The sequence below is a fragment of the Rattus norvegicus genome, chromosome 1, assembly GCF_036323735.1.
Source record: "Rattus norvegicus strain BN/NHsdMcwi chromosome 1, GRCr8, whole genome shotgun sequence".
Taxonomy (NCBI): Eukaryota; Metazoa; Chordata; class Mammalia; order Rodentia; family Muridae; genus Rattus; species Rattus norvegicus.
The window spans coordinates 44,468,746-44,482,150 of NC_086019.1; the positions used below are offsets into that span (position 1 = coordinate 44,468,746).

Consider the following 13,405-nt stretch of genomic DNA (forward strand, 5'->3'; position numbering starts at 1 on the left):
TGCTGTGATTCTATGAGTTTATGTCCTATTTCACTTTGTAGCAAGAACTAACTTTGGTTTAGTCTATTTTTGTCAATAGGTAAAAATAAGGTTAAATTCTCTTTATTATTTTGTTTTATTGTGATGATGGGAGAAACAGTTTTTATTATTGTGGAAATATATCACAGTTACTCTTCACAAACACCGAATGCTTCCTTAGACCAACATATGAGAAGCCTTGATGTGATTTTTTTTTTTTTTTTTTTTTTTGCTTCTCATCCTGGAGTCCTCTGTGATCCCTAATCTATTTATTTCCAGGTACCACTCTTAAATGAAATCGTTTCACCAAGGATTTGGTAACAATGATCTCAAGATAAAAAAAGAAAATCCATATGAAAATCATTTTAACCTCTACTTTGTAACAATTGGTTAAGAAAAAAAGATTTCCTGGAATTAAGCCACAGGAACTCTGGCTTAAGTCAGACCTGTCAGCTGGACAACAAAATTCCAGACATTTTGAAATTTAATTCGTTTAATTTTTCTTGTAACTGGATTAGAGAATATGATTAAGCCCTAGCAAGATAACGCTCGCTGCATTGGCCTGTCCTCAGTGCAACAAGGAGATACTGAAATCTTAGAGGAGAAGAGAGTAAAGGAGACTGAGAGCTATATTTCCCTGAAGAGATACGTAATAGAACACACACACATACACACCGGGACTTTAAAACGAAAGGGCAGTGTCTTTGTTTTGCCATGGCACTCTTATGATAGCTGCATTTTGACATTAAGTCCCAATTAAATGTATGTCAGGCTGCTCTGAGGGTAAAATCAACAAAAAGAAATCAAGCATCCTTCACAGACTCTTCAAAGGTCTTTTATCTGACCCTTTGAAATCACCTTTATGTAAAGCGATTGAGTTGAGGATGTTCAAACTCTGAAGTAGGGTGAGTTTTGAGGGCAAACACAGTGATTCAACATTATACAAAGAAATAAAATGAGGAGAATGCCTTTGAAGAGAAAGAGAGATTCAGTCCCCGGAGTATACAGTCTGATCATTATTTATTTTTGGAACATTTGATATAGTGTGTGAAGAAAAGGAGTGGGAATTACACTATTTTAAACAAAGTGTGGAAGGGAGGTAGTGCTATGGCTTACACAACAGTGTGCATGTTATAGCATCTTAGACATTTAATGGGACCTCTGTCACTGCGAATTAGCCTCAACAAAAAAGAAATGTAATAACAGAAAGATGCAAAATCATTTATGGTTGCTTTTAAAATTAAAATAGGTTCCAAGAAAACTTTAATTGGGATCTGCATAAGCAGCATAAAGATAAAAAAGCATTAAAGAAATTGACACCTTGGGGAAAAGAGGAATTATTCTCAAAGCACAACAAACACGAGTTTTCTGCATTCGTTCCTGAAGAAAGTCCTTATTTTCTCAGGAATCACTGGGCCCTGTCTGTAACGTAATCGTCTTCCAGTTCATCACAACTAAGTAAAGATTAAAGCATCACACACCCAGCTCAGTACTTTTTGTTAAAAAAAAAAGTACATTTCCTCTCTCTTGAACTTGTTTGCTATAAATGTATATAAATCAGGCATGATGACAATTTAATAAGAACTTCAAGACCTGTTCATCCCATGGGATCACCACTGTGACGTCTTTCGAGGAGCCTTCTGATTGCTCAGCCCTAAGCACAAGCCCTATAAAATGAGGAACTTTGAGATGCTGGTCAGGTTGTAGTGCAGAGCACTAGCGGCTACTGCCAACCTTTCCCCAGGACCAGGGGCAGACTCCGTGGAGCCTTCTCCCAAGCAGAACTTCAGCACCCCAGACAGCTCCCCCGCGCCGGAGAGACGGTCCTGCCAGAAGGAAAGACCCAAGGGTGAGTAAAATCTTACTCTTCTTCATTTCCTCTTCGCCTTCGGGACTTTGAATAGGAGGGTTTTGTTTGTTTGTTTGTTTTGTTTTATTTTGTTTTAATTTTTCTTCTTACAAAGTATTTTACAGTGTTCGTCTTCTGCAATAGCCAAATAAAATAGTCACAACCTATTGCTTGAAGATAGAAAAGCCTCAATTTCTCTCTTATGAACCCAACTGCTTAGAGGATTCTTAGTCCTGTTTAACCCTTCACTAAATATTGCCTTCTAAAACTGAAGTAAGACCAGTTTGCTTGTGTGTAGGATTTTGAGCAAATATTTCAGCTTGCTGCATTTGTTTTCGGGGTTTCCAATTTGTGTTTAAAGAGCTTTTCTTTCTGTTTTTACACAGATCAAACTTTCTTTGCCATTTGATTTTTAAGTGCTGTGACTTTTTTGGTAACAAGAGACAGAGCCCTCAAACACCTGGGTGCTAGCTGGAAAGTGTTTAGAAATAGAACATGAGGATGGGTCAAGTGCAAGATGCATGGGCTCTAAGAGAAATGCATATAAATTGATTTCCTGGAAAAACTTGTACCAATGCCAAGTGACTCTGAGGGCGTTAGCTTTTATCCTTGAATTAATTTGCTTGGACCTTGGCTTGAAGAAACAGTTCTCAGTGATATCTATAGTGAATACAGAGGGAAAAAGATTTGAAATGTAGTTGAGTACGCAATGTTTTTTCCTTAACGACACAAACTTATACTTTATATCTCTGTGTGTATATATGAACATGTGAACTTTAGATATAATTGGCTAGAAGAAAAATTAAGTGGGTAACACCACAGTTTTACATCAATCCAATATTATAGTTTAAACGGGGGGGGGGAGGACTCAACAAATTCCTTGAAGCTCTTTCCTTCAACAGAAAAAAATTTAAGCTATGACAACTCTGTGGTCAAAACACTGAGTCTAAAGCTAGCTGCTCTGCCTCCAGCACAACAGAAGTGTGGCCTTGGGTAGATGGTAAAGTCAACCGAGTGCCTGCAGAGGCCAAGGCAAAAGGGAGCTGAGCCGGTGTTCAAATGCCTTCACCCTGGGGATGGATCCCAATTCCAAGCTAGTGCTAGAGAACTAACACCATTTTACAACTAATCTTATGCTTTGATTCTTTCCTCAAATCTGCAAGAGCCCTTGGCAACATTGCTAGACCCTCCCGAATGTTGCCAAGTGTGGCTGGGAATGGCAGCATCCTCTCTCTTTTCAGAGGCACCGAGATGGAATCCAGAAGCAAGCCTCAGTTCCTGGCGATCCTGACACTCTTCAGTGTGCTGTTCTCACAGTCGCTGGCCTGGCCTCTCTATGGGCCACCTTCTTCAGTGAGGTAAGTTTTATTCTGGGAAGAGTGTGCTCTCAAGTCAGATAAGTAGGCAAGCATTCCCCGTTCATCTGAATGAGAATTCCCACATGAGAGTTTACAATACTTTAAATTTCAATACTTTGGTTGTGGTGGTCAGCAAATTTATTTCCAACCAAAATAAAAAAAAAAGCTATTCTGGCCTCTGGAATTCACCTCCAGTACTCACAGCACAGCATCACGGCCGGCTTTGTGCACCCATTTCTTTTTTTTTTTCCTTTTCTTTTTTTCGGAGCTGGGGACCGAACCCAGGGCCTTGCGCTTGCTAGGCAAGCGCTCTACCACTGAGCTAAATCCCCAACCCTGTGCACCCATTTCTAACTGAGGTATTTTCATCTCAGGTCAGTTCTGTTTTTGGTAGAAAAATAGCTGTTTACTTGCCACCTTCACTTAAATTTATAGTTAATAAAAATTATTATGATATTAATACTTTGTTAACGAGATATACACACATGGAGTTCTGTTGAACAGTAATTGGTCTAGGAAGACTGATGCTGTCAATATTAAGGATCATGAAGTATGAATACATTCCTCATGCTATTCTCTATTTGAACCAAAATTTTCTTAGTTTTACCATTTGATACAATAAAGTTTATGCTTCACATGTATAAAGCATGCTATAGCTCAACTTAACCTAAAATAAGATAGACGAATGTTAATAGTCAGTCCATACTTAAGTTTTCTAGTCTACAAGATCACTGTTACCTAAAGGAAAATCATCATGTCTTTGATTGTTTGCCTTTTCTTTATGCTCAGCAGGGTGGGTAGTCTCTCAGTACTAATGCTCTCTCTGAAATTATATAACACGCAATCCCTATCCATTTCATGCTATGACAACCAGAGTCTCAGTACTTGTGTCTCAGCACATGAACAAGTCACAGGAATGCTAGAATTCATACTGACTGCTCAACCTCAGCCCATGGATGGCCACTTTTACATCATCACACAGACATACCAAAGTGCCCTAGAGTGGACATTCCTCAGAAGTCACCCCAATGTTACACACACACACACACACACACACACACACACACACACTTTTAACAGAGCAATAGCAATAAAAATACACATGCATTCACAAATACATTATAATCCATATATCATAAATGAAATTTTTTTGCAGTACAGCATCATATATTTCTAGCCAGAACATGCTCATACACACAATATGAGGAGCTAGAGGGACTCCTTAAATTCACTATATTGGAATAACCATTCTCAAATGTGCATGTCTGTTGGATTGATCAATAAAAAGAAATATATCATGCTGATGTACAGCTTTGTGATGACGTTAGGGAACTAGAAAGAGATAAGCAGGTTGCACACTGCTTCTTCTGTCTTGTATTTTGACAGTGGATATTGAATATCACCAATAAGAACCAAGTGAATAAGAACCAAGCTTTGTATTTGTATTTGCTTTTTGTATGTTTATACCTTGTATAAATCATTCCATCTCTTAATGCTACTTCACAAGTAGACATAGTGAAGTGCACCGGGACAATGTGCTTTGCTTATAGCTTGGCTCGAATTGAATTAAGTAGAAATTATGCTTGGTTTAGAAGGCTTATACAAGTTGAATGACATCATTTTTGTGAGCTTGCACAAAATTACTACTTATATCCTCATTAAACGTGGAAACCATGGAGTCAAATTATCCTAACCTTATCTTGCAAACGGATATGTTCCAATAGTTTGTTCTCCTGTTTCAAGTAGCTGCCAGACCATAAACACCACATTTGAGAAAAGAACTGTATGGCATTTCTAGTGGGTTTTTCTTTTACCTTAATAGGTTGGATGACAGGCTGCAGTTCGAAGGAGCAGGTGACCCTGATCAAGTCTCTTTAAAAGCAGACTCTGACATCTTGCAGAATGCCTTAGCGGAGAATGACACGCCCTATTATGATGTGTCCAGGTAAATTCACTCTTGTTTACCTACTTAGGAAACATATCTGAAAAGATGAAACATTCTAGTTTTATCTTTTAAAGGGATAGCTTTTTAAGGACACTTCTCAGTCTGGTTAATATCTCTAGCAACTGTTTCAGATAGCCATGTGGAAAGGTTGTTACAAAGCAGGGAAAAATAATGTTACTTATCTACATCTTTTGAGCATCACTTCAGTGGCCCAGATTAGACAAATCGCAGCTCAGACTGAAGCAGTTGGGATTCCATGAGGGAACAGATACAAAGGAAAGATCCCCCCTTATAAGAATCCAGGGATCCAACAGTGCTGCCCACTCCTGCAACTGCTTGTCTAGCATAGTGTTGCCAAACAGACCATATGTCCCACTGAAGACCAAGAATACAAAGCTTTCCCATGTACTTACGAGGTTCACCAGGAGCCCTCAGATCTTCTCTACTGCGATAGATTTGTTCCCCCATTATTTTGATGGAAAAGAATAACAAAAGGCCTAGAATACTGATGAGTTTGACCAAATTAACACATTTTTTTCATTGCATTATTTTTTATTTAAGGTAGCACAAAACTATACAAATACATAAAAACTATAAATTAATTTTAGTTCAATATTTATTAGAAAAAATCATTTTAAATATCCTACCAGGGAACAAAACTAAAGTACATATCTAAAACAGCCCATTTTCCCCCAAAATGTTGGGCTAGAGACATATAGCTTATATCGTGCTCCAAGTGACTAGTTTCCTCTTGCTATGGTGTCAGGGAGCATCCTTTGGGCTTAAGTTTTGTGAGCAGACTTCTTTGTCATTCAAAAGCTAGGTTGTCTCTAAGAGGAAATGTTACCAGGAAATCATTGTCTTTGCCCCCTTGCCTTAGAAATGCCAGGCATGCTGATGGAGTTTTCACCAGCGACTACAGTAGACTTCTGGGTCAGATTTCTGCCAAAAAATACCTTGAGTCACTCATTGGCAAACGAATCAGGTAACGAGTACTTGTCATTCGGTTTCTTTTTTTAAACAAACACTCCATCGCCAAATTTTATTTTTCTTTCTAGAATTTTATTTTCCTTACTTGAGGCTCACAACTGTTTGATAATGTTCATATTTTTAGAAAAAAATAATGCATGTCATTGAATAAAACACATCTGACCCACCCGGGGTGAGAGAGCTTTTGGTATTTATTGACTGTAAATATATTTTTCCTAAGTAAGTGGGAAACATTTACCAACTAGTCCAACTGAGCTAAACTCAGCAGGAAAAGATGTAGATTAGTCTCCTACTTCTTGTTGACGTTTCGAGTGTCATTTCTGTTCTTGCTTTCTTTAGCAGTAGCATCTCGGAAGACCCCGTGCCGGTCAAACGACACTCTGATGCAGTCTTCACAGATAACTACACCCGCCTTAGAAAGCAAATGGCTGTGAAGAAATACTTGAACTCCATTCTAAATGGGAAGAGGAGGTAGGGGGAAGATAACTCGGTGGCGTGCAACTGTATACATGATCTTCACATGTTAAGCTCTCTTTGGAGACCTTTCTATTTCTCCATCACCTTATGTGCTTTTGTGTGCTTTGTGTGAACTTCTTACTCATTCTCAGTTTTAGCTGTCAGGCTCCCCTGACATACTTTTAAAATACTGATGCACGAATGTCAGCCCAAAGCTGTTAGAAAACAGTATTTCTAGGGATGCTGACTTGGAAACTCTGCTTTTTAAGGTTCCTTTGTTTGATTTTACTATGTCATCGGAGTTTAAAATGATGGCTATTTTGAAGCAGGGAGTGGTTTATTCAAGTTTTCATTTTTTAAAATATATGAAGTACAGTTAGTGATTTTGTCATGCAAGGGAACCCTACCATATTTATGTCCAACAACCGTGTGTTATCTCATTTATCCACGATGCATCTGTGTTCTAGTTCTAAAAGCCTATGTCTGTATAATATGTAAATATTGGACACAGAGATAAGAACTCCAGTGCTATCTCTTCTTCCTCCAGTTGTCTTTGTGTGCATGGTGAATATTAAGCCTAATTCTATTTAACTGAAACCAGACAAGCGTGTCCTCCTTGCCCATTAGATGATAATGATAATCCCATAAGGCTGATTTTAGATTCTATGGTCTTGAACAATTCATGGGCAATCACTAGCTGCAGAGATCATTGTTAATCCCCAGGGTATCTTGCAGAGTATCAATAATCACCTAGACCTGGTGCTATAATTGTTTCCTTGGAACATTCCTCAGCTGAAATTTTTAACATATGCATTTTCCTTTTGGTCCATAGCAGTGAGGGAGATTCTCCAGACTTCCTTGAAGAGCTAGAGAAATGATGAGAAGGGTCCTCTGGGCAGAGCTGAAGATCAGAGGTGAGTGTGCCTGTGCACCCTTACTGTATCCACACAACTACCATGGGAATAGATGCGGGAGTGAGTCAGTGCGTAAAAACATCATAGGGCTAAAGCTACTCTGTCTACCAAGAGATATTACCTAGCCCACACAGCACCTCTACCTGAGGCAGAGCCCAGCACAGCGAATACCTTACGGTGCTACACACCATGTTCTCATCTTACAGAGGTACTGCTCACCAAAAAGAGTTTGGCCTCTGTGGGGTCCTTCTTGTCTATTTACCCTTCTCCCACACGAAATTCAAAGTCACATTCCTGAGGGAAAGTGTCTTAGTTTTGAAACTCAAGTGGTGCTGCTTGTATTAACGTAAGATTTAGTCCAAAGATTGCCTGTTAGCTCTTCAGGTGGATTGAAGAACTATCAGAGGAGCACACTATGATATGTCATGCTATTCTTGGTTTCCTTCAAACATAGCAAACTTCATGGGACAAAAGTCAAAGTTTGACCTTTCATAAGCCATGCAAGCATTAACAATTTTATTATTTCATCAGAACACACTCACAATACTTAGAAAGAGGTGGAAATGTTGTTCAGCTGTGTCAAAAGTCAGTACACTTTTCTCCAATGGGCTATGGAGAAGACAGATTCTGATATAACCACTAAGCATGGAAGTAACCAAGAAAAGATAAAATGGGTGGGCATGGGTGGTCCCAGCAGAACTTGGTTTCTAATACTTGAAAGTAGGCAGAATTCCAACCTTGGCTAAGAAAGGAAAACAGCTAGCCCTTTGTGTGGGCCAAAGGCAACTCAGTCTCACTTTAATTTCTGGTGTAGTCATCTAAGATTTTAAGAGTGCTATCAGGAGCAAACAAGTTTTCAGAACTCATCTACAGGGGTATTTTGGTCCATCAATTAGATTAAATATCTCTTTATCTACGAAGGAAGCATGGGGTGACGAGCTTGCCAAAGCAATAACATCATATGTAGACATTCCTTGGCTCAAGGATAAAAGCTAGGCTGGGGTCTCAGTAGTAGAGCACTTGCATGGCTTACAAAAAAGCCTTGGGTTCCATGCCCAATACCAAAAGAAATAAATAATATTGCTTTGTAAAATGACTGTTTCTGTCAGATAAAGAATATAGCAGACACCAAAATATAAAGCTAGATTTCTTTGTGACCTGTAAAGTCATTTACTGGAGCCCATCTTTATTGTGGAAGGATGGCCTTAGAGAAATCCTTCAGGCCCTCCTACATAGAGTCCACTTGTGAAATGTACAATTGCTTCTTCATTAATGATTAAGTAGAGAACTTCTTTACCCTCCCATTCCTTTGTGACAGTCATTGTTCTGGAAAGTTTTCTCTTGACTCGGCCAGACACAATATCATCAGAGGACAAGTAAAAAATTGATGTTTACTAAATGAGTGAATGAAACTAATATAATACAAATTTAATAATTGTTTCTGTTTAAAGCACTAATTCTTTCTCTTTTTTTCTAGAATTCTTGAAGGAAAACAACCAAGTGATTACATTATGAGTTCTACATATCTAATTCAAGAAAACAACTTCCATAGCAAAACCAAATAAAATGTGTTGTGAATATTGTGGTTTCCTTTATGTAATAACTGTGATGTTTACATTGTAAATATATTTAGCACTCTAAAATTCATCTTTAGCTCGTGAAAGGCTTATAATTTCATATGCTATATATTCTTTAAAAAATATATTTAATGATAGGTAGATACTAGATTAATTGCAATTATCTGAAGCTTTCTGCAAGGGTAGCAATCGAGGAAAATTGATGGGCTTATTTATAGCATGCAGTTAACTATTCAACAGAGCAGAACAGATAATCAGTGTGACCAAGTCTGAATGCTAAGCAGATAGGCTGCCGTGTTACATAAAGCAAAATATCTAAGGGAAAACCAAACATATGGAAAATGGAGATACTTGACAAAAGGATTTTCAAAATTGTATTCCTCCAGTGATAGGGACTCCACCTCTCATGGATTCATCTCTCCGACTAGGATTTGCAATCCCCAAAAGCTTCTTCGAGTTGCTTCAGCTAGGAAAAGCTCAACTTCCAACCTGGAGCTTCCCCTTCCTGCTTGTGCTGTGGATGTGTAAGCTAGAAGCCTAACGGAGTGCTTGATTTCCAGTAGTAAATACTCTTTCCGTAATCACTCACAACAGTATTTTGTCTTATTGGCTTCCTTTGCTGAAAGTACATTTGTAGACACAACTATTTTTCCAATGTGATTGTATGAAATTAAAGACAGGAATAAAGATCTTTGGTTATCATTGCAAATGTGTATCCTTGTTCTGATTCTTTGAAAGTTCCGGTGGTACATTTATTTACATCTATACCTACAGGTTTGGAGTTGGTTTTGTATGATGCTTGAGGTGAATTCACATTTGTGAATCCTAAATTAACAGCTACTTAAGGGAGATGAAGCTTTTTCTCTTCTATAAGGTCCAGGGCAAGATGTAAAGTTGACTGTCATGGTTCCACCACACGAAGCTCTAGCTGACAGATTTAACCAATCTATGAGCTATTCCTTGTCTCCTAGGGTCTAACCCTTTTTTATTTATGTGTTTGTTTGTTTTCCATTAATTAGTTAATTAATTAATTCACTTTATATCTTGATCAAAGCCCTCCTCTCCTCCCAGATAGACCCCCACCACTGACATAACCTCTCCCACCATCCCTCCTCTCTTTCCCCTCTGAGAAGGGGAGGTCCTTCCCCAGGAAACAACCCATCCTGGTACATCAAGTCCCTGTAGGACTAGATATATCCTCTCCCACTGAAGCCCGACAATACAGTCCAGTTGGGGTAGCAAGATCCACAGGCTGGAAACAGAAGCAGGTTAAGCCCTTGCTCCAATTGTTAGAGACCTGCATAAAGACCAAGCTGCACATCTGCTGCATATGTGGGGGGAGGGAGGGCTAGGTCTAGCCACTGTATGCTCTTTGGTTAGTGGTTCAGTCTCTGGGAGTCTCCAAAGACCCAGGTTAGTTGACTCTGTTGGTCTTCTTGTGAGGTTGTTATCCCCTCTGGGTTCCTCAAACCTTCCCCCCAACTCTTAAATAAGACTTTCCAAGCTTAATCTAATGTTTGGCTGTGAGTCTCTGCATCTGTTTCGGTCAGCTACTGCGTAGATCCTCTCAGAGGACAGTTATGCTAGGCTCCTATCTATGAATCCAGGTTGACAGATACAAAAATAGCCTGAGGCTCCAAGGTAGTTAAAAGAGAAAGGTAGGCCTGCAATGTGTCCCTATTGATCCTCTGAGGACAGCTCGGCACATTCCCCCTCAAAATTGGCAGGGGTTGCTACTGCATTCATTTATGTCTGCCTCACACCAGGCACCTGTATATTTAGGCCAGCAGTGACAACTACAGCTGTCAACAGTGTCTTCACATGTTGTATCCTTGTGACAAGACTTTGACCAACAAAGAGGCATCAAGGTCTCACAGTGTCCCTGTGAATCCACTCCATGTGCAGTCACAGTGCACACATAGACCTCCGTGGAGATAAGACTGACTGGCATATTCATCAAACTTGGGTGCACAGTGGTCTCCAAGGAAATGAGGTGGCAGGGTCACAGAAGTAAGCCACAAGAGCAGAAGGGAGGAGCAAGAGGAAGGGTAAGGAAGGTGGTCAGAGGCTCAACCCAAAACCAGGAGTGTACGCAGAAGCTGTGTGAAAGCTATTCTTCATCTGCTTGTTTTCAAAACGGTAAAATGAACACAGAGGAGAAAACCGTCATAATATAAGGAAGTGGTGGGAAGGTGAGATTCCAGCGAAGCTTCCAGTTACTCCGTCTTTGTCTTCCCTTCCCTTTCCTGATTATTTCTCCAACAGTCCTAAGTTCTGGGCAGAAGATGCCACTGTAAAAGCCAAAATGGGACAGAACAGCCAAGGATTTCCCAGCATTGGAAGAAAATCTCATGAAGGAAAGATCAAAGTAGGTTTTTGATGAATAAAGATGAGAAAGAAATGCCAGAGAGCAAAAGAAAAACATCTCAGAGGTAATCAGGAAAACAGTACAAGTAAGGAGCAGAAGTCGTATGCAGAGAGAAGGAGCTAGATGCCAGACTACACACAGCCTAAGATAAAGTCAAACACCCTGTGGAGGTGAGGATGCAGCCCAGTGGTAGAACGGTATGCAAGACCCTGCTTCAACCCCAGTGCCACACACACAAAAATAGGTTCAATGAATAAGTAAAATTTAATAAAAGGTTCTGTCAAAAATCAAGCAAATGACCGAAAACGCTGGGCTTGAATCAGAAGTTAAAACACTGGTTGCAGAAAAATGAATATAAAAATCTCATGTCTGTTAAATAGAAGTTTCAGAAAAAGAGCATGGGGGGAAAGAAAGGAGAAAATAAATAACACAGAGGTGATTTTCACTTCCTTTGGGATGTATTTTTTATGAGGCCTGGCTACAATCCTTCTTCACTTATAAATTAGTGTACACATTGTATGAAGGTGACTGTCCCCTAATCGGTCTATAGCATTTGTCAGTTTGAGCCACCATGGGTTGGTGAAGAGCATTGATTTTCTTGATATCTAGTTATTATTGTGGTAAGTTGATTTCTTATGTTCCTAGATACCTTGACTATATTTATATTTGTAAGTCTTGGGGTAGCATATTTCAATTTAGCTTTTAAATATTTCTATATCAATGAAAGAGAATTGATCCATGCTAGTTAACAAGGTGATATTTTGTCTGCTATTAATATTTTACATTAATATCTATACAATATATTGCTGCAAACACTATTATATGCCACATTAATGTTAATAATAACATACACTCCTTCTGGATAGACTAACGGAATTTCTGTCTTGCAGAATATATTAGAGATGGGCCCCAAGGAGTGCATAATCACATCCACGAATTACTAAGATTAGAACAGCACACTACGGTACATTCAATATGAGAAGAAAGCATGCTCCAGTACCTATCTGCCGATTATATGTGTGGTATAGCCAACTCAAACAGTAGCCTGTCTGGCTCCCGAATAGCATTTGCACATTCTTTTTTCTTAAACAGAAAAAGGGAAGGACATATTAGAGGCATCTGCCTTTGGCTACCAGCTTTCTCTCCCCGATTATTGGGAGAACATTTCTCCGGTCTGTCTCTTTCTTTCACCTGTGTAATTGCAAATCCCCTGCAAGACACATCTCTTTTCATAAGGTAGCCTCTCTCATTCTCACACACACAATGGTACTCCTTCTGCTTCTCTTCCTTGGACACTCGCCCCGGTTTCCTAATGTGGTTCCTTTTGCCTTCGCTTTTCTCCTCTCTGCGGGGTTATGGGTTCATCCACTTCAGTTCTCCGCTCTGAGATACGCCTGCTGATAAGTCTGCCTCATTTGTTGCAGTGGTAGGAGGGGCATATAGATCCCTCAGATTTCTTCTTGTCTCTTAGACTCTCCATTTGGCATATGACATTAGAGATCTATTTACCCAGTTACATTGTATTTAACTGTGTGCTAAAAACTATAGACTCTGAAGCAGAAGTTGCTCTTCAGTGTAAGCTTCTAATTGATTGCTCGTGAAATAATTGTCGTGATCTGTTATTTTACCACAAAAATTTCTCCCCTGTCACTGTACTTATACATGTAAGGGAATTTCACTCATACCTTTATGAATGTGGGCCAAGGTTATTGGGGTTGAGATGAGTACTTGTAAGTACAAGCATGCGAAGAGAAAACAAGGAGACTAAGGAAGGATGAGAGAGACAGGAAAAGACAGTGCGGGGGGGGAGGGGACGTCTTACCACCATGAGTGAATCTGAAATAAGAATAGAAAGTAAGGCTAAATCAAGGAGTAAGATAACTGGAGTAGAATAGTGGACATTCCCACTTTCAGATCTCAGGTCTTAGAG

At 39.4% G+C, this 13,405-nt stretch overlaps 1 protein-coding gene across 4 annotated transcripts; it reads left to right on the top strand.

Moving 5' to 3' along the window:
• The first annotated feature begins 1,486 nt into the window (after positions 1 to 1,486).
• Vip (vasoactive intestinal peptide) lies at positions 1,487 to 9,816 on the top strand. 4 transcript variants are annotated; one of them, XM_039078200.2, is made up of 7 exons: positions 1,487 to 1,867; positions 3,109 to 3,225; positions 5,048 to 5,170; positions 6,051 to 6,155; positions 6,503 to 6,631; positions 7,452 to 7,530; positions 9,008 to 9,816. In XM_039078200.2, the coding sequence occupies exons 2-6, from the start codon at positions 3,119 to 3,121 to the stop codon at positions 7,492 to 7,494; spliced, it is 507 nt and encodes a 168-aa protein (XP_038934128.1). In that variant the 5' UTR covers positions 1,487 to 1,867; positions 3,109 to 3,118; the 3' UTR covers positions 7,495 to 7,530; positions 9,008 to 9,816. The 4 variants fall into 4 exon arrangements, with proteins under 4 accessions (XP_038934128.1, XP_017444181.1, XP_017444180.1 ...); XM_017588692.3 differs by having other exon boundaries at positions 1,526 to 1,867; positions 7,449 to 7,530; XM_017588691.3 differs by having other exon boundaries at positions 1,553 to 1,867; positions 6,500 to 6,631.
• Positions 9,817 to 13,405: the final 3,589 nt, after the last annotated feature.

Coding starts and splice junctions, on each gene's coding strand:
- Vip (NM_053991.1), top strand. CDS start 3,119: ATGGAATCCAGAAGCAAGCCTCAGTTCCTGGCGATCCTGACACTCTTC. Junction 5,171..6,050: donor CCCTATTATGATGTGTCCAG/GTAAATTCACTC, acceptor CCCTTGCCTTAG/AAATGCCAGGCATGCTGATG. Junction 6,156..6,499: donor CTCATTGGCAAACGAATCAG/GTAACGAGTACT, acceptor TGCTTTCTTTAG/CAGTAGCATCTCGGAAGACC.